At 37.7% G+C, this 24,542-nt stretch overlaps 1 protein-coding gene across 1 annotated transcript; it reads left to right on the plus strand.

The window, feature by feature from the left end:
• The first annotated feature begins 385 nt into the window (after positions 1 to 385).
• On the plus strand, positions 386 to 5,305 carry LOC145046646 (Chaperone DnaJ-domain superfamily protein). Its single transcript, XM_078994932.1, has 10 exons — positions 386 to 562; positions 656 to 718; positions 799 to 865; positions 1,295 to 1,354; positions 1,446 to 1,496; positions 1,586 to 1,666; positions 1,990 to 2,102; positions 2,376 to 2,493; positions 2,583 to 2,709; positions 5,066 to 5,305. Exons 1-10 carry the CDS (start codon positions 450 to 452, stop codon positions 5,167 to 5,169), a joined length of 897 nt encoding a protein of 298 aa, XP_078851058.1. The 5' UTR covers positions 386 to 449; the 3' UTR covers positions 5,170 to 5,305.
• Positions 5,306 to 24,542: the final 19,237 nt, after the last annotated feature.

The raw sequence follows: 24,542 nt of genomic DNA on the forward strand, positions 1-24,542 counted from the left end.
ACTCACACCATCTCTGGAAAAACCAGCTGCAGATATGACCCTTTATCATCAGATGATTGGTTCCTTAACGTATCTAACAACTAGTAGACCGAACATTATGTTTTCCGTTTGTTATTGTGCAAGGTTCCAAGCAAACCCTCGCGAACCTCACATGGTGGTAGTGAATAATATTTTCAGATACCTAATGAGATTTATTATTATTTTAATTGGTAGTATTATTTATAAACATAAAACCTAAGAGGAAATTTAATTTCTCTTTTTTTTATATATTTATGATCTATGATTAAAAGTTAAAGAGCAAAGGAAATAAGCCCAGTCAAGAAGGTAGGTAAGGCCCATACGAATGCAACAAACTTTGAGGTTAGAAATGTAATTTTCACGTTCCCCTCCGGAGACAAAAAGGAATTCACGGCAAAAACTTCTGTTCACGGATCAAAGCGAAGAAGACGATGGCTACGACGTCGTTCCATCGTTACGCCGTCGTATCGCTTCTCATGATCTTCTTCATACAACCTTCGATCTCCATTTACTGCGACGAAGATGATTGCTACGATCTACTAGGGTTAGCTATAAATTACCCTCTCCCCTCTAATTACTAACAGTTTCACTTTCACCCCTTTATTTTAACTAAAATTTTGTTGATTGATTACTCTAGGGTTTCTCAAAATGCAAATGCATCTGAAATCAAGAAAGCTTACTATAAGCTCTCATTGAAACAGTAAGGTTCTTGTTAATTTATGTAATGTACAGTCGAATTAAGTTTGTTGTTTGATATTGAATCGAATTTTGTTTCTACAGTCATCCGGACAAAAACCCAGATCCCGAATCGAAAAAATTGTTTGTAAAAATTGCAAATGCTTACGAGGTACCCAATTTTATTTGAACATCTCTATTGAATTATTTGCAATTTAATGCTCTACATACCCTTCACGCTTAATAGAAAACCATAAGTTACTTTTGCGTTCAAACAGGTTAATTATCGACTTCAAAATTGATGTAAATTTTAAGCTTTTTGAGATAATTTCTTAACCGTGTTAATCTATGGTGTAAATTCGTATCTGTTTTTTTATCAGTTTTGCTATTGAACTGTTCTAGGTTTAACGACAACAATCTAAAGGTTTCTATTTCTATGTATGTATCTATTTCAATAACATAGCGATGCATTAAACTATAGATCAAGTACTGAAACATAAAAAAGAGTATCCTGCTTAAAGGAATAATTCATAACATAGGGTTATGAACTTGTGCTTCATGGGGTAAAATGACACTTGTCGCTTTCCATTTTCTTTCATAGATCTTAAAAGATGAAGCTACAAGAGGGCAATATGATTATGCAATTGAGCACCCAGAGGAGGTAAGTTACAGAATTCATTGCTATATTTCAAATCATGATGAAGTATTTATGCTTTTTTGATAATTATTCCCCCCTCTCTTCCCAATTGCAGGTGTTTTATAATACAGCTCGATATTATCATGCTTATTATGGTCACAAAACGGTTAGTTTAAATAAACTTGCAATATGTATCTTTCTGTTTTGAAGTTTGTAACAAATCTTTATTACATTCTTTCTATCATGTTTAAATAGGATCCTCGTGCTGTTTTAGTGGGACTTCTTCTAATTCTCTCAGCATTTCAATATTTGAATCAGTGGACAAGGTATCATCAGGTAAATGACATGCTATTATACCTATATACATGTGTTTCTTTTTTACTCAATGCACAAATAACGACTCAATAGAGAAAATACTAAATCAGGGAAATGGATATAGTAGTTGAATGGATAATAATGTATGTATGAAGTGTTGTATACAAAATAATGTTTTTTTTTTTTAACTGAATAATAAAGTAATAAACTGTCTGAATGTGAGTAAATCACCATTTGGTCTAAAGACTCCAACAAACAAATTTCACCATATTCATCACACTATTAACATTTGAACAAATCAACAAATAGAAAAACATCAATTCATCAATATTACCTTTTTATAGGCTATTGACATGGTGAAAAGAACACCAGCATACAAAAATAAGTTGAAGGCATTGGAACTTGAACGAACTGGAGCATTGTCAAGCAAAAAGAAGGGTGGTTACAAGCTTGACAAGTATGAAACAATCTCATTTTCTCATTTACCTTTTTCATTTTTTTTTTAAATTAAATCCTTTGTTCAAGATTACTCTCTAAGCTATTTTCCATGAGGAGGGCATTTACGTCTTTTACACAAACAATGTCAAAGAGCGAATCTTGTTCCACCTTTTTTGGGTGTGGGACAAAAAGTTGCAGTTTTTTGTCCTCTCACACAGTCACATTTTTGGATGAGGAGGGCATTTACGTCTTTTTTGAAAATTAAGCAAGAAATGTTTTTTTTATATGACAGGAAAACACAGGAAGAGCTTAGCAAGGAACTTGAACTACAAATAAAAGGTGCTGAAAAGCCATCAATGTGGGGACTTCTTGCTGTTCGTTTTATACTTTTGCCATACACCCTTGGAAAGGTCTTTTTATATATCCTATCATTTGAAATTTGTAGCATATATATATCATCTTTGATTTTTTTATTTTTTATTATTATTTTTTTTTTCAGTTAGTTTTATGGCATGGATCTTGGTATTGGAGATACAAAATAAACCGAACTTCATATTCTTGGGAAGATGCATCTTACTTGACTAGAAGAGCTCTTGGGGCACCTCCTGATTCATGGGAGTATCTTGGTAACTATTTCACAAGATTTATGTTTTTTTATTTTCTTTGATTTATTTTATATATCTCCTTCTTTTCAAATTATAATTATACTACTATGAATTTAACCGATTTTAATTATTTAGTTCTCTGATTCTGATTCAACTTCTACCAAGAATTATCTTTCCGCTATTCTTAACATTGTGAACCTTTAACAATATATATATATATATATATTTTTTGTCGTTATCTAAATGTTGAATTTTTTTTTCTGATATTTTATCGGGAAATCTAGAGAAAAGTCCCAAACTTTTGGGAAAAGTTTCAATAAAGTCCTAAAAGTTTTTTTTTTTTTTTAAAGGGAAATCTCCAGAAAAGTCCTAAAATTTTAGTCCAATTTATGAAAAAGTCCCAAACTAATTTTTGTTTACAGAAAAGCACAGAATACCGGCTAAAACTTCGAAAAAACCCTTTTTGGCCGGTTTCATAGATTTAGCCGGTATTCTGTCCTTTTTCATTAGTTTGCTCAAAATATTAGGACTTTTCTGAAAATTACTCGATAACCAAAATATTGGGACTTTTTTGAAAATTACTATGGAATTAATGGATATTATTATTAACAAATCATTTATAAACATAAAAAATATTTTTTTTTATTATAAACAAGGGAAATACATTTGTTGTTAATTTCTAGAAATAGAATGGTCGACTATGTACTTCTCAATTGTTTGTTGACCACTTCAAAGTCTCTATGTTCTTCATATGTATCGTTGTGGGTGTCATAGGGAGAAGTACTCTATTAGGCGTGACCAATACAAGAGTTGATAATATTTATTAATACACAATCAATAAGTTTCTGCTTGCTATTAAGCATGATGCTATATGATCATGTGTTATTAGAAAATATCATTACACAAATATATAGATCTTTCATTATGTTTTTTAACCTAACTACCACCTAACCTCCAAACATTACCCGGTAACAACCATAAAATTATGCACATCTATCGAGAGTGAAAAGTAAACTTTGAATGACAATTTAAATAGATAATCACCCTTCACTTGTTTCCATATAAATTATCATCCAGGGTTCACTTTTCACATTTTATAGATGTGTGTGATTGTTAACATGTAAGGTATGAATGTTGGTTGGTAGTTAGGTTAAACAACATAAGAAGAACACCAACATTAGAGGAATGCTAACTAACTTCATCTCACCATCATACCCACAACAATGCATAGGAAGAACGTAGAGAGTTTGAGTGGTCAAGAAACAATAGAGGAGTACTTAGGCCACCAATATTTTGGTTATTATGTAATTTATAAAAGATTTGTTAATAATAATATCCATTAATTTCATGGTAATTTTCAAAAAAATCCCAATATTTTGGTTATTATGTAATTTTTGGAAAAGTCCCAAAATTTTGAGCAAACTAACGAAAAAGGACAGAATACCGGCAAAATCTGCGAAACCGGCCGAAAAGGGTTTTTTCGAAGTTTTAACCGGTATTCTGTGCTTTTCTGTAAATAAAATTTATTTTGGGACTTTTTCATAAATTGGACTAAAATTTTGAGATTTTTCTGGAGATTTCCCTTTTGTAAACAAAAACTCCCGATTATTTAACATTTTGCCCAAATTAACGAAAAAGTTTTTTTTTTTTTTTTATTTTTTTTTATTTTTTATATTTGAACAGCAAATGACAGATTATATGATTTTCTCAAAATAATGAGACTTTTCACTTCAAAAAAAAACTTTTAGGACTTTATTGAAACTTTTCCCAAAAATTTGCGACTTTTCTATAGATTTCCCATATTTTATTTGCACAATTTTCCCCTTTTTATCATGAGAAACATGATTGTAATTATCTTGGTAAACCTCCTAAACTTTCTCAACTCTTTGTCATTTTAAAATTTAAAATTTTGAAGATGGTAAATTTCATAGCAATTTTGTTAGGTGATGCATTAGAATAATAGATTTTATTTATATTCTTTTATCTGTAAAACACTACAATTGAACATGTAAGTCTACAATTGCATCGGAGAATATATCTACTTTTAATAGTTAGAAGGAAATATTTGTTTATTTAGGGTTAAATGTAAGTAAAGTAGCAACTTACTTTTGTTTAATTGTTTATTATAGGTATAGCATCCTACTTTCATTTATTTCTATTATAACATTGTACTTTGAAAAATGGCCCAATCATAGCCTTATTTTTTCTTTCTATTATGACATTATATTTTGAAAAATCTAGTAAATACTACTTTGAATTTGGATGACATTGTAGTAATCAAAAGTAAAATGAAAGAAAATACAATGGTATGATAAATAAGTCAATGAAAGTATGTTGTTATTTCTTGCATTTAACATTTGATATTGTAATTTTTTAGATGAGTCAACCAAGAAAGATCTCATCAACCGACGTTTATGGGTGAAGTCAAACCTAGAGAGCTACCTTGCTGAGATGCGAAAAGAGTCAAAGAGGAGAAGGTAAAATGAACCGGAAGTCAAAGGTTTGACTTTGACTACCATTAGTCAATAAACCAGAATCAAATTACAGAAGATTAAAATTTTTGATCCAAGTAAACTCGTGATACAACATTACAACTTACTATGCCTCTATAGCTCTACTCTTTTTTTTTTTTAAATTAATATAGAAATCACAACCCAATACGTATTAATTGGAATAGTTTGTATTGAAGAATATTAGATCATGGGAGTTGACAAATGGTGACATGTACTTCTATCGAAGAGAGCTTTTGTTAAATTTATTTATTCCATTGTTCTTGTTTATTATAATATTGTTATGGTATTTATAAGGGAATTTTGATTGCAATATACTCCTATAGGCCTTGTTTTAGTGAAACCGGTTTGAAAAAAACTTATGTTTTCTCCATCTATTTGCAATTTTGCAAAGCTCGATTTTGATGTGAGGGTGTAATGAAATTTTCATGGTTGAGAAATGACCATTCAGGGTCGTTTAGGAGGTTAAAAACAAAGTGTATTTTGGCACATGAGACTGTACAAAGGCTGAAATTCCATCTTGGAAAACCTCCAAAAGATAGTATCAACAACAATGAGAAGAAATAATGGGTGGAAATGACATTTCTCAAACTATTTTCTAATTCAATCCAGTTCAATTTCAAAATCGGTTTTAATCCCAAATCGGTTTTTTGTCCACCTCTAGACATGTATTGGACTTGGATTGTGACATGTGTCCTATAAAAAAAATGAGACAATGAGATATGGACTCTAAGGTGATGTTTATTCATTTATTTATTATATTAAAGTTATGAAAAAATTTAACAGTTGGAATTTCTTTTTTTTTTCAATTAATGTTACAACATTCACCCTTCAATTTTATGTTTTTGTTCACAAACAACCCTTTAACTTTCGTTTGAATTTTTCATATTAGTCATATTATTAGTATTTAGTCATATTAATATTTTTTTGGCAGGAATGGTCCGTCAACTATATTTGAGTCATTTTAAAGTTGCTTCCTTTTTATCTTTTTTGGTCCCTCTACTTCCGTTGGTTATTTGTGACATTATAGGTTCTTATGTTTTCGTTTAATTGTCACTTTATTAGTTTTGCTTACAGATTCATTAATGTTTTTTTATTTCTTATTTATTTATTTGTTTATAGATCAGTTAAAGAGGGAAGAAATGAGCAACTCAAACTATAAACATTTTCAAAGAACAAACAATGGAAAAAATTATCGCATCCGACCCCCGCAACGCGGGAGTTCCCCATCTAATTATTATTATTATTATTATTATTATTATTATTATTATTTTGCCAAAAGAGCTTCTTGATCTCTTATGTTGTGTCGTACACACAACACAAACATTTTTATTTACAAACTGTTTATTTTTAGAAGATCATAACCTAAACTAGTTTGTGCGGCAGATATAGGACAATTAAAGAAGATATGGGACAAAATCTTCTAACCTCTTCTAAGTTATTAAAAAAAAATTATGATCTGCGTTAAACACAAGGGAACGCATAAAAAAAACATAGAAATGTTTACAGATATTCCATAATAATTAAAAAAGAAAATTTATGGGTATTGGTATTATTGAAATATTGTAACACCCGTAGATCCGGGCAAGTCAAATTAGAGACGATAAGTATCAAAAATAACTTTTTGATGGAAGATTATTTAGAATGATTAATCTTAACCAAGTTATAGTATATGTCACAAGGTTTCCGTGCATATAAAGAACGCCAAAATCCGAGTTATAACGAAGAAGTTATGACCTGTCGAAGTTTCGCGACAGAACTGGCATGACCCAGCGCGGCGTAAATAGTGAATCTAAGGTAGATAGATATCTATCCTTAGTGATCTAAACGAGAGTCGAAGATATCTTCGATAGTAGTCCAACGATAAAAAGACAGACGGGAACGGAGTTCAGATGAAGGAGTTATGAATTTCGAACGGAGTTTTCCTGTCCCGGCCTACTAAAGATAATATATAAGTAATATACTTATAATATATTAAAAATAAAGTCAAAATTAGCCAATGGAGTCTAAACAAGAGTTGTAGATCATAATCTCACCTTCGCGTCGATATAAAGAACGTCGAAAACGGAGTTCGTATGCAAAAGTTATGAATTTCTGAAGTTCGGGGCGCGAACCCCAAAGCTGTGTCAGAGACCACGACGTGGCAGGTCTTCTGACACCTCCGGGAGTCCCCAAGATGCAACTTGAGATGACGCATGCAGTGACGATCAAGCCCACGACGTGGAAAAAGGTTCCACGACATGGCAAGGGTCAGTTTTGCCTTATAAATAGATTTGAAGGGCTAGCCGAGTTTGGTTGCTCATTCTCTCATCTCTCTCCCATAGTACATCGTTTTACGTGCAATTTAACCCCCCGAAGCCCCGGTATCAACCCCGAGACCCGAAGCAAGTTCCGAAACCCGAAGATCCCGAGAAGAAAAGAGTTTCCGAGCCGAAGCTCTGCCCACGAGAAACCCGGTGTGTGAAGTGATCCCGGTTTCACCAAAGAATATCTACTTGAAGAGCCGTAGTGTTGTCCGATCATCTCCTGATCAAGTGAGTGTGTAGTCACTTTCATCTTACACATTGATATGAAATATTATATAAAATACGTGTTATGTGTATATATATTGTTGTTTATACGTGAGAGTGTGTGGTCACTTTCTTCTAATATATATATATATATATATATATATATATATATATATATATATATATATATATATATATATATATATATATAAGTATTTTCTATAAAATACGTGTTATGTGTTTATATATTGTTGTTTATTTGAGATGAGTGTGGAATGGATGTTTTATATAGGTGTTAAATGAGTTAATATATATATATATATATATATATATATATATATATATATATATATATATATATATATATATATGTATTTTATATCTATAAATATGTTGGGTAGAACATGGGTAGATAAATTAGATGATGTGTGATGATAATTAGGTGGTGAGAATTAGGTGATGATAATTAGATGATGAGAAATAGGTGATGATAATTAGGTGATGAGAAATAGGTGATGATAGAAAGGTGATGATAGATAGGTGATGATAAATAGGTGATGTGAGATGAGAGGAGATAGCATAACCTTGACCGGCGATGTGGCAATTTGGCGATGTAGTCATCTACTAGAGTATAGATGGCGACCACGGACTATTCTAGATGACCCCGTGGAAACACCAGCAGGCTCATAACCTGTAGGTGATGAATTACGAGTCCAGACGATGTTATGGCTACGTATTCATGCGATGATACTCTAACCCTTACTGTGAATTATGAGTCCAGGTGATGTTGTGGCTACGTATTAATGCGATGATAGAATAACCCTTACTATGAATTACGAGTCCAGGCGGATGTTGTGGCTACGTATTCATGCGATGATAGACTAACCCTTATTATGATTTACGAGTCCAGACGATGTTGTGGCTACGTAATCATGCAATGATACCCTAACCCTTACTAGACATATATTGAAGGAGTGGTTCCCGAATTAGTATTGTCTATGCAATGTAGGCGATGATACTTAGGAAAAGTTGTAACAACCCGTTATTTCAAGTCAGTAAAAATCGAGTCCTGTAACCTCTTTGAGAAAGGAATTAGAATATCATCGAAAAATGAAGTATTCAAAAACTCTATTTGGAGTACACTATGTGGTAGGTATCGTCTTAAGGTTTCCAAACATATAAATAACACAAAAATCCGAGTTATAACGAACAAGTTATGATCATTCTAAGTTTTCCGACAAAAACCGGCAATACGAAGTTGCGTAAAAACGCAAAGTTTCAATAAAACACTTTCCGACCTTAGGTGTCTAAATGAAAGTCGTAGATATCGTTAAACTACAGACATGCATAAAAAGAACGCTCAAATCGGACATCGTATGAATAAGTTATGAATTTTTAAAGAAATTCCTTAATCACGTCATTTTAATAAATAAATAATAAAAATAATTCCGGAATTTGCCAACGGAATCTAAATGAAAGTTGTAGATCCTAGTCTCACCTTCGCGGGGATATAAAGAACGTCAAAAACGGAGTTCGTATGAAGGAGATATGAATTTTCGAAGTTTGATAAATAATTTATATATAATTTTTATTAAAACTTCGGTATTATCCGAAGGGGAGTCAGCGTCCTCATCCGAGGTACGCGCTGCGTACCCCTGTACGCCCCGCGTAACCGAGGAACTTGGCCTCAAACCGTCCACGTCGCCCTATGCGAGGCATCCGACCCACCCGTCCGACCCGCCGTCCCATCCGACCCGACAGCCTGAGCCGTCCCATCCGAGGCCGAGGCAGTCAAGGCTTCGGTCATGCATGATGTACGCGTACGCGCTGCGTACGAGCGTACGCCCCGCGTACGAGGCCTCTCAAGCCCCCTATAAATAGCATGCGAGGGTTCCCGGGAAAATGGCCCATTCTCTCTCCTTTTTCTTGCGTTTTACCTCGTTTTCCGTGCTCGCACTACCCCGAAGCCCTGGTCATTTTGTGCAAGTCCCGAAGGTCGATTTTACTCCCGAGGAATCCCGAGATTTCCGAGGAAAATCCATTTCCCGAGACGAAACTTTGCCCGGTTTTCCATCTTGCTATCTTCAAACTTTCAAGTGAGTTCATACCCCTTTCAAACACACTTTAAATACATTTTAAATGCTTTTATACTCTTTTAGGGGGGGGGGGATACAAGTAAACATACGGTTATTATCGTGTATTTTATAAAGTTTCACTTCACTTATTTTATCGAATAAATTACTTGGAACTTATTTCTATTATGGAAAACTCTTGTCATACTTTGTGTGCATTAGATTTATACAAAGTATATAATGATTTCAAAGTACCCTTCATTGTTAAGTCGGTTTATACATTCTAAAAACTTATGATTTTGCTTTGTCAAACATTGTGAAAAAGGATAAACTTTGCATACAAAACTATCACTTTAATACAGGCTTAGTTGAGAATCCATGAGACGTGTATATCTTCAAACGTTACTTTTCTTTATTAGAAAGTAATGCTGTAAGTCCTGTCTATAACCAGAGTCTCCCGTTCGGAGAACGTGTCAAATGTGTATAGATCTATACGGGAAGTCATGATCCTGTGCCCTGACTGTTAGCTACAGTCCGTCTTTTGGGGTGACAGTTGCCATAACGCTGCGACGCCTGAAGAATGTCGTTACAGGCATATTATGTTTAGTATGGTTATAAAACTCATCGGATATACAATTATTATGGTATTATGCTATTATGAACGAGTAACTATTAAAACTATTCTTCATCTAACAAATGCGATCTTCGTATAGCTTTATTATATAAAACTATGACACAACTCTTGAACGTCGGTTTCTTGCAAAGTTTTGGTCTTAGAGACTGCCATTTATGTTAGGAAAATAAGGGATTTTCCTGGTGCAATTATTTACAACTTATAACACGAACATTCATATGCATTTCATACTTTTATAAGAAAATAAGGGTTTTTCTTGGGAAACACAACAACTCGTATCGCAACCATTAGGGAAAATATGGGATTTTCTGGATTTAATACATTCACTTTCAACAAAACAAATCACAACTCTTTACATTTGAAATGCTGCGTTTTCTGGAAAATATACACCCATTTTGGAATGGCATCCAATTTTTCTAAACTACTTATGAACTCACCAACTTAATTGTTGACACTTTTTCTTTGAAATAACTTGTATTCTCAGGGAACCGCTAAGCAGGTTTGGGAATCAACTTTTGGGATTAACGCGCTGGCATTAATTACTTCTTTTGAATGATGTTTATGTATTTATCTTTTGAACATGTAATGAATACAATTATGTAAACATCTTGGCAACTTTAATATATATGGTGGTGTGTACTTTCCTTTCTATGAACTGTTATGATACTGAATATGACGTCCTCCGCCCCCGAACGTTTCCGCCATTCTGGTTTGGGGGTGTGACAGATTGGTATTAGAGCTTTGTTTATAGGGAATTAAGTATATCAAAACCATTCCTTTTTGATATACAACTATAAACTCAACTGGGCAAAAACACTCTGAGAAAAATTCATACTTTTGAAAGTAAACCTAATTAGTTTTAAGGTAAGCATGCACTCATTTTATACTAATAACAGTTTCATAGTAAATAACTTTAGAAGTATTATAAATAAGTTGTGCAGTACAGGTACGCCTTGGGACATGTAATCGGAACTGGGAAGAATATAGCCTGATCAACTATATTTGTCCAAGAGCCGACTAACATATGCCAAGGAGTGTCTGCAATGGACAACAAATTTAAAACTTACCAAAAGCATATCGCTAAAGAATACTGAGGGAGTATTCGAGTGCTGTCAACCATTAAACTTAAGGGTAAGTTTCATGTGCTCTAGCTTATAGTAAACTTTTAACTCTATTCTCGTACAGTCTAAATGGCGGGATTCCATCACCCCAATGACCCCTACTACCCCAACCAAGGTAATGGAGGGTGGATCGAAGAAGATCCTGAAGAAGACGAAGAGCCTATAGAGTTGGAGGGAGGGGATGACTCTGGTACGGATTCGGAGCCAGAAATTATAAATCCACCAATCCCACAATCTCCCGTCCACGTGAGGAATTTCCAAGGACCCACTCCAGTGTGGGGAAGTCACCTCCATCATTGGAGCCAACAACAAAGCTTACGCCCTCCCTACGGCATGTGTCGAGACTTCTATGATGTGAGAGGCGGGGGATTAGCCGACCGAGCACTTCCGGTCATGGTTGGCAAACTTGCCAACCAGTGCTATCAATACGGAGTGCAAGCCAACCGAATCCGAGAGGTCAATGTGGAAGTACAAATCCACACGGCCGATATCAACCGCCTAGAATTGTTGCAAAACGACATCCACATTCGCGCCGAAGCATTTCAAGCACAAGCAAATGCGGCCTTCGCAGAATTAAGAGAACAACAAGCTGCGTTTGATAGACGCCTCATGGAGTCGAAGCAGTCCGACACGGAGTCGAGCTCCAAACGCAAAGCGCGCCGCAAGTAGTACTTGCCCGACTCTCAAAATTTTGTTATAAATTAGGACTTCGGATAAAAGTATTATTTTCTTTAAATTGTTCTGTAATCGGAGGCCTTTAGAAAGGCCAAGAACTTTTGTCTAGACCCCGCTGTTGATGGGTTTTAGGTAAAACAAATAAACTAGAAAACAATTCCTAAGTTCACATGCAACCTACTTTGGATCTATGTTTTATCTATTGAACATACAACTTTGAATTGCAAAACAAGAACCCTAGAGGAGAGAGGCTATAATCGAAATCTACAAACTAGGGTTTAGTAATTACATACCTTTCAATTGTTATAGTAAACAATTGATGATTCCCTTGATCTTGATCTTAATCTTCTTGGAAGCTTAGCACCACAAGTGTAATGCCTCTAATGGAATCACACCCAAACTAGCAAGAAGGAAATTAGAGGAGAGAGGGAAGAGGGAGTATGCAAAATTTCGGCCCTTAGGGTTTCTTCCAAAGAAAAGAGTGACCAAAACATGAACCAGGAGGCTCCTTATATAGCTGAGGGATCTAGGGTTTAGGGGAAACCCTAGTTATCCTTTGCTTAGGGCCTAAGCAAACCCAAGGGCCTTATCCAAGCCCCTATGGACGAAATTATTAGGGTTTCCCCTAAAGATTTCGTCCACCCTTATCTAAGGGGGTTCTAGAGCCTTCCACTCAACTATTAGATAATTGCAAACTAGTCCCTGCACCTTATAATTAATTATTTTAACCCCGAAATTAATTCTAATTAATTTCTGGCTAACAACTAATTAAAACAAATGATTTCTTATTAATATATTAATCTTTTAACATATTAATAAAATTGTTTATATTAATTTATTAATCTTATAATAAATTAATATCTCTCCTTTCATAATTTCCTTGTCCGGTTGCTAGGTTTGAGGGCAACCCAAAAGGACTGTGCTGCTATCAATTCAAGTACATACCAATTATAGTTATGGGCTTAGACACCTAATCCAACAGTCTCCCACTTGGATAAGTTTGTAACTATAATTGCTAGTATGCCTTCTAAATTTGACCAGCAAATTGTAGCTTCCAAAAAGCTACTGCCGAACTCTGACCCAGTCAGTTACGTGTCCTAAGATAAGTGATTATATAATCCTTCGTTCTGCTAGATATCCCTAGACAAAAGACATGGAATGAAATCAACCTCTTTGTCCAGAATCTATGTTTCCCGATTCCTGATTAGTGATGATGTAGGACTTCTAATTGAACACATCAATTTAGTCCTGGCTGGGCCCAGCACATAAGTCAACACCAAATCATCGAGGGGCCCACAGATATCGCTTTGTCCCATTAAGGAAAAAGGAACGAATAAACATTGACTCATATGCTTGTATCTTTTACTCATCAAATCATACATGATAATATGTTTTATAACACCAAGTTACTGATGCGTTTTCGTATTACCAATGCATAACCGACTTGCAAATTACAACTCATATATCTCTGTTTCAAGATTATAAGATATTATCGTCCCAGTATTACTCGTGATGAATTCCATGAAGTAATACTCTGAGCGAGGGTTTATCCAATACTCAAATCTCAATTTCTGAGTACTCATGAATGTTGCAGCAAAATCTATTGCCATGTCTATCCTTAGACAATCTAAAATCCAGTTCATGACAGTCTTGATTCACTACTTACTTCCAAAAGTACGAGCGACTGTGGAGTTTGAATAATCTTATTATTCGGGAAGTAAAACATGCAAAAAACGAAACACAATAATAAACAATTGACAAAAGGTAGAACCCAAACTTATAAATAATACTTTATTATTTAATCACCAAAAGTCAATTACATTTACTTTGTTACAAGTTTCAGAACAAAACTAATCTAACTACTAAAACTAATATCATCTTTCAGTCCTACGCTCCGAGCATGCTGAATATGCTTAGCCCTACTCAGACCCTTTGTGAGGGGATCTACTGGGTTATCTTCAGATGACACCCTCTTCACTATAAGATGGCCTTCTTCTACTCTATGTCTGATGAAATGGCACTTTCTGTCGATATGTCTGGTTTTACCATGATCTCTCGGTTCCTTTGTCAAGGCAACCGCTCCTTCATTATCGCAGAACAGTTCCATAGGCTCCTGGATGGTTGGAACAACTCCGAGATCCCCGATGAAGTTCCTGAACCAAGCTGCTTCTTTCGATGCTTCACTTGCTGCTATGTACTCTGATTCACAAGTAGAATCAGCCACCGTATCTTGCTTGGAACTCTTCCAAGTAACTGCTCCTCCATTTAATAAGAATACCCAACCTAACTGAGAACGGAAGTTATCTCTATCCGTCTGAGAGTTGGCATCACTGTAACCATCTACTCTCAAAGTATCATTTCCGCCAAGTACAAGGACCCAGTCCTTCGTTCTTTGCAAATACTTGAGTATATTCTTCACGGCTATCCAATGAGTTCTACCTGGGTTTCCCTGATAACGACTGACCATGCTCAAAGCAAATGCCACATCAGGACGAGTACGTGTCATAGCGTACATGATCGATCCGACAGCGGAAGCATAAGGTACACGACTCATGTCATCTATTTCCTCATCTGTACTCGGGCATTGAGTCTTACTCAATTTGGTATTGCTCTGGATAGGTAGCTCTCCCTTCTTGGAATTTTCCATACTAAACCTCTTTAGTACCTTATCCAAGTATGTTCTCTGGCTAAGTCCAATTAGTCTCTTCTTACTATCTCTCAATATTCTAATCCCAAGAATATAGGCGGCTTCTCCTAGGTCTTTCATAGCAAAACACTTTCCAAGCCAAGATTTAACTTCATTCAAGGTTGGAACGTCGTTACCAATGAGTAATATGTCATCGACATATAACACCAGAAAAGTTACTATACTCCCACTAGCCTTGATATACACACAAAACTCATCTTCACTTCTAGAGAAACCAAACTCTTTGACTTTCTCATGGAAGCAAAGATTCCAGCTGCGAGATGCTTGTTTCAATCCATAAATGGATTTCTCAAGCTTGCATACCCTATTGGGAAACTTTGCATCAACAAAACCCTCTGGCTGACTCATGTAAACATCCTCAGCCAACTTCCCGTTAAGGAAGGCAGTCTTGACATCCATCTGCCAGATTTCATAGTCATGAAAGGCAGCTATGGTGAGCAATATCCTAATAGATTTAATCTTAGCCACCGGCGAAAAAGTCTCATCATAGTCAACCCCTGGGGTTTGAGTGAAACCTTTTGCAACCAGTCGAGCCTTGAACGTATGCACATTCCCATCCATGTCTGTCTTCTTCTTGAAGATCCATTTGCACCCAACTGTCTTCCGACCTGGTGCACTATCAACCAAATTCCAAACTTGGTTGTCATACATGGACTTAATCTCGCTGTCCATTGCTTCTTTCCACTTGGAAGCCTCTGGGCCTGCCATTGCTTCCTTATAAGTGACTGGTTCATCTAAGTTTACCAGTGTTCTGTCACTTATGAATGTGTCACCATCTGAAGTAATATGAAAACCATACAACTCAGGTGGCACACTCACCCTAGTGGATCTTCGAAGCGGTAATGATTTATCAACCGGTTCAACATGGACTGTTTCCTCTGGTTGAGTGCTAGTGTCATCTAAGGTTCCTTCATTGGCTGACTCTTGAATCTCTTCAAGGTCAATGGTACTCCCACTGTCCTCTTTGAATATGAGCTCTCTTTCCAGAAAGACTCCTCTTCGAGCTACAAACACCACGTTTTCACTAGGCCTGTAGAACAAATATGCAAAAGACTGCTTTGGGTAACCAATGAAAACACATTTCTCACTTCTAGCTGCTAGCTTGTCGTGAGTCTCTCGTCTTACGAAAGCTTCACAACCCCAGACTTTAATATGTGCTAACGAGGGAACTTTCCCTGTCCACATTTCGTGAGGTGTTTTGGCAACCTTCTTTGTCGGGACAAGATTGAGGATGTGGGCGGCTGTCTCTAAGGCATACCCCCAGAAGTGAATAGGAAGCGAGGCACGACTCATCATAGAATGAACCATGTCTAGCAAGGTTCGATTACGCCTCTCAGCTACACCATTTAACTTTGGTGTCCTAGGAGGAGTCAATTGTGAGACTATCCCATATTCTTTCAGATAGTCGTTGAACTCGGTACTAAGATACTCCCCGCCTCCATCGGATCTAAGTATCTTGATCTTTCTGCCCAATTGATTTTCGACTTCATGCTTAAACTCTTTGAACTTTTCAAAGGTTTCTGACTTATGTTTGATCAAGTAGATGTAACCATATCTGCTATAATCGTCAGTGAAAGTCACATAGAATCGATTAGCATCCCTTGTGGTTGATCTGAAGGGCCCACACACATATGTGTGTATGAGATCCAACAGACCTTCACCTCTTTCACAAGACCCTGTGAATGGTGATTTTGTCATCTTTCCCAAAAGACAAGATTCACACATATCATCTGATTTTAGGTCAAATGATTCCAACACTCCATCCTTTTGGAGTTGGGCTATGCGTTTCTTGTTAATGTGTCCAAGACGACAATGCCACAAGCATGCCTTGTCTACACTATTAGACAAGTTAATATTAAGTACACTATTTCCTAAGCTATCAACACAAGTCACTGTTTCATACACACCATCACAAGGTAAAGCTTCAAACACAAAAACACCATTCTTATAAACAGAAATTGAACCATTCAAATCATTAAAAGAATATTTAAAACCTTGTCTGAACAATGCATGAAATGAAATAATGTTTCTCGTCATCTCGGATGAATAGCAACAATTTATTAAGTCTAATCTAACATCATTACTAAGCAATAATTGATAAACTCCGATCTTGGTCACTGGTGAAGACTTTCTGTTCCCCATGATCAAGTTATCCTCCCATGCTCTATCTCCTCACTTTCCTTTAGCCCCTGCAAATCAGAACAGATATGAAAACCACATCCTGTATCAAGGACCCATGAACGAGAAGATAATGAGTTATTAGCAGAAATAGTGTAAATACCTGCCGAGGATGGCTTCACTTTGCCATCCTTGATATCTTGCAGATATTGTGGGCAAGATCTCTTCCAATGCCCCTTTTGATTGCAGTAAAAGCAAGTGGCCTCTTTTGGATCAGAAACATGGGGAGTGGAACCATTGGGCTTAGCCTTCGGGCCATTACTAGATGACACAGCTTGAGCCTTGCTCTTCCAGTTTTGCTTGGGAGGACCTTTCCTCTTCTTCCCCTTACCCTGTCCAATGGCCAAGACAGGGGCACTTGCAGGTGTGGAGGGTATACTTTTACCCTTCATCCCTGCCTCAGCTGTCTGCAACAAGTTGTGCAATTGGGCCAAAGTCTGCTCAGTGTTGTTCAAATGGTAAGTTAAGATAAACTGACCATAACAATCAGGCAACGAGTTCAAGACCATGTCAATGGCCAATTCCTCATCGAAGTGAATGTTGAGCTTGACCAAACGCTCTATGTAGCGTTGCATTCTTTGCACATGAGATACAACCGATTCCCCCTCTTTCATCTTGCAAGCCATGAGTGACTTGACTACCTCAAACTTTTCTTGACGAGCTCGCTTATGGTACTTTTCCATAAGGTCCTTGTTCATCTCAAAGGGCCAGTAGTCCTCATAGTACCTCTGCAATTCTGGGGACATGGTTGCAACCATGATGCATGCCACTTTGGTAGCATCATCATAGTGTTTCTTGTAGGCAGCATACTCTTCGGGAGTGGCTTTTGACTCATCAAGTTCTTTGAGCTCCTTTTCAAGGACATACTCTTTGTCCTCAAATCTAAGAGCCATCTTGATGTTACGCATCCAATCGTTATAGTTGGAGCCATCCATAACGACTTTGGAGCAGATGTTTAGTAGAGAGAAGTTGTGGCTGGAGGATGATGAAGCAGAAGTGTTTCCAGGAGTAGACATCTGAAAAGAAAGATAGTTTTAGTTAGATTCCAAGACACCTCAATATAATAACACAAAGATATCATATCAAGGTTAGGACCCAACTATGACGATTTACAACTTAGAAATGGGATGCCGAGATCCAAGTTCAAATCTCATAAAGGTAGGTGAATGACGATTCACCAATTTCACCATTAGACAAAATAAACGAAGTGAAATTCCTAATTCTTTTGAGATACATTAAAACTATTTAATGGCATGTTTTAATCTCGGATTATGCTCTACTATTTGTGACTGGGATACCGAGGATCACAAACTAGATGTGAATAACCATGCAAATGTGCTTGGTAACCTTATTGTCTTTATCATTAACTATTGATGTGCCGGTAAACCACACACGCTCCATCAAAATGATAATTATAAGATACCCATTACTACTCTTTATTAGTTCCTTTTAGTGTGCCGGTTAACCACACACGCTCCACTAACGACCAATAAAGCATAATGTGCAATTTCATGGATTAGCATACTTTTCACATTTTTCCTAATGTAACTAGAGTTGGGATTTTGAAAAATAGTGTTCTAGTACTTTCTTTAATAGCATTATACTTTTAATGAGGAGTAGTTGTCCTATCAAATCCGTTCTGCTAACGACCCTCCACTAATCAAGGAAACGGTGGGTGAGAGTGGACACCCATTCAACTACCATTTTATAGGCAGTTTCCTTATACCCCCCTTATAGACTAGCTTCGTGAATGAGGCATACTAGCGATTTGACTGACCATATTCTTATACATATATAATATTTAACTTTTAATTATGATATATATAAGATGTGTTTTAAAACATTTTAAAACTCCAAGGATTTATATAAATTTTTTCGAAATTTAAACTATAAATTTTAAATTTAAATAAACCAATTAATTAGATTTAATATTTATCTATTAATTAACTTTTAATTAATTTATTAAATCTTGTAAGGATTATCTAATTAAATTAAACAATTAATTTAATCCTAATCCATATCCCTTCTAGATTTCGAAAATATGGGGATAGGATAATTTCCTTATTTTTCTCAATTATCCAATAAGGCAACTATTATCCAAAACAAAGAAACCCTAATCTTTATAGCATATTTCGAAATTTCCAAGGGAGGAGGCTAGGGTTTTCAAAACCCTAACCCTAATTTCGATTAGGGTTCTTTGGTGGCTAGGGTTTTCAAAAAACCTTTGATCCACAACCCTAAAATCGAAAAAAATGGCCTTTAGGGTTTAATAGCTATAAACCCTAATTTGCAATTCAACAATTATAACAATTCAATTTAAAACAAACAAAGGCTCTGATACCACTGATGGGTTTTAGGTAAAACAAATAAACTAGAAAACAATTCCTAAGTTCACATGCAACCTACTTTGGATCTATGTTTTATCTATTGAACATACAACTTTGAATTGCAAAACAAGAACCCTAGAGGAGAGAGGCTATAATCGAAATCTACAAACTAGGGTTTAGTAATTACATACCTTTCAATTGTTATAGTAAACAATTGATGATTCCCTTGATCTTGATCTTGATCTTCTTGGAAGCTTAGCACCACAAGTGTAATGCCTCTAATGGAATCACACCCAAACTAGCAAGAAGGAAATTAGAGGAGAGAGGGAAGAGGGAGTATGCAAAATTTCGGCCCTTAGGGTTTCTTCCAAAGAAAAGAGTGACCAAAACATGAACCAGGAGGCTCCTTATATAGCTGAGGGATCTAGGGTTTAGGGGAAACCCTAGTTATCCTTTGCTTAGGGCCTAAGCAAACCCAAGGGCCTTATCCAAGCCCCTATGGACGAAATTATTAGGGTTTCCCCTAAAGATTTCGTCCACCCTTATCCAAGGGGGTTCTAGAGCCTTCCACTCAACTATTAGATAATTGCAAACTAGTCCCTGCACCTTATAATTAATTATTTTAACCCCGAAATTAATTCTAATTAATTTCTGGCTAACAACTAATTACACCAAATGATTTCTTATTAATATATTAATCTTTTAACATATTAATAAAATCATTTATATTAATTTATTAATCTTATAATAAATTAATATCTCTCCTTTCATAATTTCCTTGTCCGGTTGCTAGGTTTGAGGGCAACCCTAAAGGACTGTGCTGCTATCAATTCAAGTACATACCAATTATAGTTATGGGCTTAGACACCTAATCCAACAGCTGTAACACAACTATATGTTTAATATATATAAGGGTATACCCCTTTTCTTGTTGTTGTTAATCATGCGCAATTCGTTTGATTCATTGGTACATCTATTCAAACTTTACTTTCAAGCTCAAAACATTGTGTCAGTCAAACCCAACTTCTTAGAACTATTAGAAGTTAACTCAATATCATTCAACTCTGAACTGCCAAAACTTATAAATTTTTCCATATTTTTTTTCTTTTGGCAGCACGATGCCTCCTCGTCCAAACCTAAGGCCCAGGCCGGGCATGGTACCACCACCACCTCCACCACCAGCTTATGATCCAGCCATGGTCCAGGCTGCTATCACAGCAGCAGTAACTGCAGCCCTCTCGCAAATAAACTCTCACGGAAATGGAGGGGCGGGAAGCAGCACGAATCATCCAAATCATGGCACTGGTCATGGCCAAGGAAGAGAATGTACTTACAAGGAGTTCTCTAATGCTAAGCCAAAAACTTTTAATGGAACTGGGGGAGTCATTGCACTAATGCAATGGTTCGAGAAGACCGAAACGGTCTTCGAGATCTGCTCATGCCTAGAAGCAAGCAAAGTCAAGTTCGCTGCTTGCACTTTCGTAGATCGAGCCCTCACTTGGTGGAAAAGCCATGTGAATTCAGTGACGCTCACTGTCGCCAACGCCATGAGTTGGGACGATAGAAAGGTTCTACTACTGGAAGAATACTGCCCAAGGGGTGAAGTGCAAAAGCTGGAGCAGGAGCTCTGGAATCTGAAAATGACTGGGTCTGACCTAGTCACCTACACAGCTAGGTTCAACGACCTCGCTGCACTGTGCCCTACCATGGTCAACCCAGAATCAAAGAAGGTTGAAAGGTACATTTGGGGGTTGTCACCCCAGATTCAAGGGCATGTCCTAGCTTCCGGCCCTGTTACCTACAACAGCGCTAAACGCCTGGCTCAGCGACTCATCGACCACGGAGTAAAACCCAGTATCATTTCAGCAACCGCAAATCCACCTAGGGAGGCTCAGGGCCAGAGCAGGCCTTGGAACAAAAGGAGGGGACAAAATCTCCAGGAAAACCCCAAGAAACAACAAGTAATAGCGACCCACGCTATGACTGTACCTGTGAACCCTGCCCCCACAAGCTCATATAATGGGAAACTTCCTAAGTGCAACCGATGCAGCTTCCACCACCATGGTCCTTGCCATAATCTTCAATGCACCAAGTGTAATAAGAAGGGACATACAGCCCGCTATTGCAAAGGGCCAACCCAACCATCCGTCCCCACTACTAATACCGGGGTAAGCCGCGCCTGCTTTGAGTGCGGAGACACGGGGCACTACCGCAGGGACTGCCCAAAGGCAAACAACCGGAATACCGGCGGAAAGGGCCGAGTTTTCGCAATGGGACAAGATGAAGCCATTGCGGACCCTATTGTTGTTACGGGTACGTTTCTTCTCGATAACTCGTATGCATGCATTTTGTTTGATAGTGGAGCGGAAAGGAGTTTTGTGAGTCACGACTTTAAAGGCCTGCTAAAATCAATACCACAATCATTAAGTGAACCATTCATAGTAGAAATGGCCAACGGGAAAACCGAAGGCACTAAGGAGATATACTTAAACTGCACCCTAACTTTAAACGATAATCCCTTTTCAATCAACCTCATGCCAGTCTTGATTAAGAGTTTCGATGTCATCATTGGCATGGATTGGCTGAGTTCTCATCATGTGGACATTCTGTGTTACGATAAGGCCGTTCGCCTTAATCTGCCAACCGGCGAAACTTTCATTGTCTTGGGTGACAAACCAAGTACCACTCTTCGTATCATCTCAAGTATCCAAGCTCGGAAATGCCTACGCAAGGAGTGTCACGCGTTCTTGGCACATGTTGTAGATGTGAAACGCGAAGTCCAAGACATCAAGAGTGTGCCCGACGTACGCGATTTTCACCACGTTTTTCCCGAGGACCTTCCGGGAATACCACCCGCGAGACAAGTTGAGTTCCGAATCGATCTGGTTCCCGGAGCTACCCCTGTAGCCAAAGCACCCTATCGATTAGCCCCGGCAGAGATGCAAGAGCTATCCAGCCAACTGAATGAACTACTTGGAAAAGGATTCATCAGGCCGAGCTTCTCGCCATGGGGAGCACCCGTACTGTTCGTGAAAAAGAAGGATGGATCATTCAGAATGTGCATCGACTACCGAGAACTCAACAAACTTACCATCAAGAACCGATACCCCCTACCCCGAAGCGATGACTTATTCGACCAACTCCAAGGAGCCAACTACTTCTCCAAGATCGATATGAGGTCGGGATATCACCAGCTGCGAGTCCTAGAGAGTGATATTCCCAAGACGGCCTTCCGAACACGATACGGACATTACGAGTTCGTAGTGATGCCGTTCGAACTAACCAATGCCCCGGCCGTATTCATGGACCTAATGAATCGAGTATGTCGTCCATTCTTGGATAAATTCGTGATAGTATTCATAGACGACATACTCATTTATTCAAAGAATAAAGAAGAGCATGGTCAACATCTGAGGCAAGTTTTAGAGACGTTACGGACTGAGAGACTGTATGCAAAATTCTCAAAATGTGAATTTTGGATTAGAAAGGTGGACTTCCTCGGTCACGTGGTCAGCAAGGAAGGAATCCACGTGGATCCATAAAAAATCAAGGCTATCAAAAACTGGTCTGCGCCAACTACACCAACAGAAATTCGCCAATTTCTAGGTCTTGCTGGTTATTACCGAAGGTTCATCCAGAATTTCTCCAGCATCGCAAAGCCTCTTACCGCCTTAACCCAGAAAGGTGTGACCTACAATTGGGGAGAAAAGCAAGATGCTGCATTTCAGACTTTGAAACAGGCCCTTTGCAGCGCGCCCATCCTTTCTCTCCCAGAAGGGACCGAAGATTTTGTGGTGTATTGCGATGCTTTGAAGCAAGGGCTGGGCTGTGTACTAATGCAGAGGGGAAAGGTTATTGCATATGCCTCACGACAACTGAAAACGCATGAGGTCAATTACACCACTCATGATTTAGAACTTGGGGCGGTGGTCTTCGCTCTTAAAATCTAGAGACACTACCTATATGGTACCAAATGCACTATCTTTACAGACCACAAGAGCCTACAACACATCTTCGAACAGAAGGAGTTGAACATGAGACAGTGACATTGGGTCAAATTGCTCAACGACTACGAATGTGAGATTCGCTATCATCCAGGAAAGGCTAACGTCGTGGCAGATGCCCTTAGTCGTAAGGAGTACTTTGGCCGAAGAGTGAAGTCATTAGCCATGTCAATCCATTCGCACCTGTCGACACAAGTCAAGGAAGCTCAAATAGAGGCCCTGAAACCCGAAAACGTGACAGGTGAGACCCTTAGGGGAATGGACAAGAATTTAGAAATCAAGAGTGACGGAGCACGCTACCTCATGAACCGAATATGGATGCCCAAGTTTGGTGGACTTAGAGAGGTAGTTATGAGCGAGGCACACAAGACTCCATACTCCGTACACCCCGGGTCAGAAAAGATGTATCAAGATCTCAAACAACTCTACTGGTGGCCAAACATGAAAGCAGAGATCACTACATATGTGAGCAAGTGTTTGACTTGCGCCAAGATCAAAATAGAACACCAGAAACCCTCAGGACTACTCCAACAACCTGAAATTCCTGAGTGGAAATGGGAGCAGATTTCCATGGACTTCATAACGAAACTGCCCAAAACTCAGGGTGGCCAAGATACTATTTGGGTAATCATCGATAGATTAACCAAGTCCGCTCATTTCCTACCGATCAAGGAAACTGATAAAATGGAAAAGCTATCGAGAATCTACATCCGAGAGATCGTACGACTACATGGAGTGCCAATGTCTATCATCTCGGATAGAGACAGCAGATTCACGTCTAGATTCTGGCAATCATTGCAAAAATCCATGGGAACAAGATTGGACATGAGTAGAGCCTATCACCCCCAAACTGACGGACAGAGCGAAAGAACGATCCAAACCCTGGAAGACATGTTACGAGCATGTGTGATCGACTTTGGTAAAGCATGGGATGTTCACTTACCTTTGGTTGAGTTCTCTTATAAGAATAGTTATCATACTAGTATCAATACTGCTCCATTTGAAGCCCTTTACGGCCGTAAGTGCAGATCACCTCTGTGCTGGACAGAAGTGGGCGACACACAACTAGCAAAAGGTCTAGTCCCTGATAGCACCCTCACTGGTCCAGAGATCATC

Source organism: Lactuca saligna, chromosome 1 (assembly GCF_052625555.1).
Source record: "Lactuca saligna cultivar CGN05327 chromosome 1, ASM5262555v1, whole genome shotgun sequence".
Classification (NCBI taxonomy): domain Eukaryota; kingdom Viridiplantae; phylum Streptophyta; class Magnoliopsida; order Asterales; family Asteraceae; genus Lactuca; species Lactuca saligna.

Excerpts from the sequence above, each read along its gene's own strand:
- LOC145046646 (XM_078994932.1), top strand. The coding sequence starts at position 450 with ATGGCTACGACGTCGTTCCATCGTTACGCCGTCGTATCGCTTCTCATG. Across the intron at positions 719-798 it reads TATAAGCTCTCATTGAAACA|TCATCCGGACAAAAACCCAG; the intron begins GTAAGGTTCTTG and ends TTGTTTCTACAG. Across the intron at positions 2,494-2,582 it reads TGCCATACACCCTTGGAAAG|TTAGTTTTATGGCATGGATC; the intron begins GTCTTTTTATAT and ends TTTTTTTTTCAG.